Source organism: Camelina sativa, chromosome 7 (assembly GCF_000633955.1).
Source record: "Camelina sativa cultivar DH55 chromosome 7, Cs, whole genome shotgun sequence".
Taxonomy (NCBI): Eukaryota; Viridiplantae; Streptophyta; class Magnoliopsida; order Brassicales; family Brassicaceae; genus Camelina; species Camelina sativa.
Window position 1 is genome coordinate 29092134 of NC_025691.1, and position 3851 is coordinate 29095984.

Here is a 3851-nt window from a genome sequence, read left to right on the forward strand (position 1 = left end):
GCGGAGGTTTCTGCTTATCAGACACAACCTTCTTCTTCTGCAAACCCAAGTTGTCTGTTGTTTCGACATTAACCTTGGGTTTCACAGTTTGCGTGTTAGTCAAGCTTCCTGTTGTTCCCACCCTAGCCTTTGATTTCAAAGCTTGCTTGTTATCCAAGTTTCTTTTTGTTCCCAAACTAGCCTTAGATTTCACAGGTTGCGCATTACACACGTTGCTTGTTGTTTCCATAGTAACCTTGGATTTAACAGTTTGTGTATTATCGAAGGAATTTCGACGGGATGACGAGCTTCCAACGCTCTCGTCATCTTTAGCATTTGCAGATGATGCACCACCGATGCTGTGTCTACGGTTAGTTAACTCGCTCTTTTTGCTCTTGGATCCATTGTTTACAGGCCACTGAATAGAACTTTGGCTGGCTGACTTTTGTGTTTTAGATCTGGCAGGAGAAGTCTTGATGCTGTTTTCGCGTTTGAGAGAGCTTTTGAGGGAGACTTGATCATCATTAGATTCAGGATCCCATGGACGAGAAGCCATCCATCGCTCAAGCCAACTCCAACCCCATTCTGTTGTGTTTGTGTCCATCATTGTCTGGTGTGGAAGTTTTGAAGAGTTTCTCCACGTTTGCTGTTTTATTTTCCAACATTAGTATTTGTGAATACGAAGAATTTCATAGTGATCATTTGTTATTAATCTATATATACCTGATGACTATAAGCATACGCCAAAGCCCTCTCTCGTCTTACAGAAGCTTCTTTTCGATTCACGGACTTTGCCGCGAGCTGTTCCTTTGATTTATTGCTCGAATCAAAATCTCCCGCGATAACCTGTAACACAGTTCAGTCCATCTGAGAACTTGGTTCATGCAGATACAGTGTAGTAAAAGGTATGGGAGACTAATGACCAAATTCTGATTCTGATGGTTTTCTTTCTGGTGACCCTTTTGCTGAATCAGCCTGTGACGAGTTTTGTTCTCCGCAGATAAGCGATTCCTTCTCTCTTGGATCTGTGTTTGTAAACGTGTAAGAGTTTGCATTGAGCTAAGCATCGCGTTCATTTGTCTTTTAACGTATCTTCCTTGTAGCAAAGCTTTGAGTCTGGCCATTCCTCGTAGCGCACGAAGAGTGCGTCTCGCCTGTTGAAACCCGAAAAAATTAGAGTAAGTCCCTCATAATAAGAGGGATCAATTGATTTGTATATATACCTTGTAACATCTGTACGCATTTTGGATCTTGATTGCGGCAGTTTCCTCCTTTGATTCCACAATTTGATGTGTTGACGGGGTCGTGAGACGCACAACCTCCGCGGCAGCATGTGCAGCCACCACAGCTGCTTCGGCTGCGACAGCCGATGCAAGAGCCAGAGCTTGTTTAGTCTTTGCTTCTTTAGACTCACCATAACCTCTATTGCTGGCAGATGCCGGAGGGGGAGGTGGAGGAGACGGTGGTGGCAACGATGGCTGAGGAGCAAAATCCGGCAACGGAGGAGGAGGAGAAGACGGCTGATAAACAGAAGAAGATGAAGGGTCAACCGGTGGAGTCTCCTCTACAGGGAATTCAAATGATTCTCTACTCTTTTGTTTCCCAAACGACCATTTCCTCTTGGGTTTCTCAGGTTTCTTGGAAAACAAGGCAAAACCAAATAATAAAAATTAGCAAATCTTGATTGCATCATTAGCTAGGTTACATGTTCATAACAAATAATTCAAGATTAGATTCGGAAAACCAACTTGATGCTTTTTGTCTTTTCCTGGAGATAAACAAGCCGCGGAGACACATGTTAACCAGCTCTTACCCATCTTCTCCTGAAATTTTCAGACAAATCTTTCATTGAAACATTTTCTTACAAACTGAAAGAAAGAAAAAAAGTTCTTTTACAAAATAAAATTTTTGTGAAAGAGATGAGATTATGTGTAGAGACCTGGTCGCGATGGGCCCCACCGTTTCGTGGGAACCCAATTGACTTTTGTTACGATTGTGTTTTGTAAGAACGATTCAACAGATTTAACGACAGATACGTTATAAGTTATAACTTCTTTTTTGTTTTTTTTTTGTTTTTTTTCAATTCTCTGCTTAGCTTTTGTTTCTCTATATGTTATTTTTATCTACAATTTATTTGTTTATTTCTGGTGTTGTAGATTTTAGAATTACCAGCTTTTCTTATCGTTTGAAAAATTATCTAAAAGTGATTGACAAATTTAGAAAAGCTGAGTTTTAATTTTTTTGATGTTGCTATAATGCTCTTTATCCATTCCACTCTGGATTTAGTTCTCACTTTCACCTTCAATTCGTTTGTTTGGTCGAGAGTTTTCTTTACCAACAAGAAATGAGTAACGAAATCGTAAAAGAAGAGCAAAGCCAAAACAAAATTTAAGAGGAAGAGGTCGAATTGTGTAATTGATTGTCAAACTATAAACATAATTACGATAAAGGGTTTATTCAGAAAAAAAAAAAAAAAAATCAAAATAGTAAAGAGGATGATCAAACTTTTCAGTTCCATAATGAATCCAAGATTAGAACGTGTAACAATTATCCACCTTTATTAACAAACAATAAGAGAGAAGATTTTAACGTATAACAACATTGTGTAGCTTCCTATTTATTCTATTTTAATTGTTTGGAAGTCGGCAGGGAGAGTACGTGCAAACCTCTTAATACTTGCTGTCTCTCTCCTCTTCACACGAAGTAAGAGGTCTTTCTAACTCACTAATACCAGGTCATAACTCATAAGGCCAAAGTTTAATTGGAGACAGATTGTTTATAGCTAATTAAAATGCTTGGACTCCCCTTCTCTAATGAATTAATGTCTAGGTTTTGTATACTAATGGTGTTTTTTTTAAATTCTTTTTAAAAATATTTTATGTTATAATAATGTTTGTGATTGAGCCAAGATCAATAATGATCGTCACCTCACTAAATGCACATGATTACAAAAAGGTCATCTTTTCCCCTTGTATGTTCTTTAGGTGCCGAAATAGTTTACCCTCCGGATTGGTCTATCCGGATTCCGGCACATAAATCTTTGTCGAGCGTTCTTGATCAAGATAATGTCATGATATATAGTGAAAATAATTACTGAGACATAGATATTATTCACATTGAGTATCAAAGAATTAGTACAGGATCATGTTTTTTTCTTTATCGTATTCTAGTACCATGTTTTATTCTGTTTTTGTCGTACGCTAAATTTATGTACTCTTGTTCCTCAAGTGTCTAATTTATCCCCAGTCAAAATCATCCGCTATTCTTCAGTTGTAGATGAAGGTACACGGTAGCTTCACTCTAGAATTTTTTACTATTGGTGGAATATGCCTTTTGCTAAAAAAAATTAAGGGTAATTGACACCCACACCCACTTTCTTCTAAAGTATTGTCACAAAAACTCACTTTCGTATACTTTCCCAAGTTTTTTGCTTATGTGTCCACTTTCCTTTTACATTTTTGCCCTTACTAACAACTTACCTCTCTTTCTCTCCTTCTTTTTTCTCTTTTTCTCTTCTTTTTTGTTGTTAACACTTTAACAAAGTAAAATATATTTATTTGTTATCATAAAACAAATTTTCTATTTATTTATATAAAATATGTTATGATTATATATTTTCTACATTTTAAGATACATATTGCTATATTTTTTATGAATTTTTAGATTATACAGTATCCATCAGTCGTTGAACATTTGTTCAATTATAAGTGGATAATCAATTGCAGTATTGTTAATAGATAGTTACTTGTGTTTATTCATACAAAATATACATACATAAATTTGGTTAGATCTTTATCCATAGCATATTATCCATAACACAACATAGACCAAATAAGTACAAAACCCTTTAATTCTAAATTTTAAATCCTAGA

General features: G+C 36.2%; 1 protein-coding gene across 1 annotated transcript in view; it reads right to left on the minus strand.

Moving 5' to 3' along the window:
- The window catches only part of LOC104705066 (protein IQ-DOMAIN 1-like), a 3075-nt gene extending 1018 nt beyond the window's left edge, over positions 1–2057 (minus strand). Inside the window, exons 1-6 of the mRNA XM_010421059.1 lie at positions 1919–2057; positions 1728–1802; positions 1203–1616; positions 903–1133; positions 703–825; positions 3–625 (exon numbers count right to left, since the gene is read on the minus strand). Coding sequence (XP_010419361.1) covers positions 3–625; positions 703–825; positions 903–1133; positions 1203–1616; positions 1728–1796 — 1460 coding nt within the window. The 5' untranslated portion in view covers positions 1797–1802; positions 1919–2057. The remainder of the gene's footprint in view (positions 1–2; positions 626–702; positions 826–902; positions 1134–1202; positions 1617–1727; positions 1803–1918) is intronic.